Source organism: Bison bison, unplaced genomic scaffold (genome assembly GCF_000754665.1).
Source record: "Bison bison bison isolate TAMUID 2011002044 unplaced genomic scaffold, Bison_UMD1.0 scf7180017864321, whole genome shotgun sequence".
Classification (NCBI taxonomy): Eukaryota; Metazoa; Chordata; class Mammalia; order Artiodactyla; family Bovidae; genus Bison; species Bison bison.
In genome coordinates, this window is record NW_011494893.1 from 225592 (window position 1) to 226222 (window position 631).

Genomic DNA, 631 nt, shown 5'->3' on the forward strand with positions numbered 1-631 from the left:
GGCTGAGAAGGGCCTTCTCTCGGGTCTTCGGCGTCACAGACTCAGCGGCGCGCGCCTCGCCGCCTCCGAGACTCTGCGGCCTCGTGGTCATTGCCGGAGGGCCTCCTCCTCTCCCCGCAGCGCAGAGCGAGTGCCGGAGCGGAGCCTGGGTTGCGAAGGGACAGCGTCGGCGCGCGGGGCATGAACCTGGAGGGCGGCAGCCGAGGCGGCGAGTTCGGCATGAGCTCCGTGAGCTGCGGCAACGGGAAGCTCCGCCAGTGGCTCATCGACCAGATCGACAGCGGCAAGTACCCGGGGCTGGTGTGGGAGAACGAGGAGAAGAGCATCTTCCGCATCCCCTGGAAGCACGCGGGCAAGCAGGACTACAACCGCGAGGAGGACGCCGCGCTCTTCAAGGTGCCCAGGGCGGGACTGGGAGGGGCCAGGGCCCGCGCGCAGCCCGACCCGGGCTCCGGGGGCCGGTCCGCGCCGCGCGCGCCGGGCCTCGTGCGGGAGCGCGGGTGTCCCGCGGCTCCTCTGGTAACTTCGCAGAGGGCGGACCCGGTGCCACGCCTGAGCGCGTGGAGCGCGCGGTCCCCCGGAGTCAGATGCCCGTCCGCGCTCCCGCCGGGTAGAGGGGTGGGCCAAGGCT

General features: G+C 72.9%; 1 protein-coding gene across 2 annotated transcripts in view; it reads left to right on the forward strand.

The window, feature by feature from the left end:
• The first annotated feature begins 6 nt into the window (after nucleotides 1-6).
• IRF4 (interferon regulatory factor 4) overlaps nucleotides 7-631 on the forward strand; it is a 15964-nt gene continuing 15339 nt past the window's right edge. For both annotated transcript variants that reach the window (XM_010852992.1, XM_010852993.1), the window contains exon 1: nucleotides 7-396. In XM_010852992.1, the coding sequence (XP_010851294.1) occupies nucleotides 181-396 (216 nt within the window). In that variant the 5' untranslated portion in view covers nucleotides 7-180. The remainder of the gene's footprint in view (nucleotides 397-631) is intronic.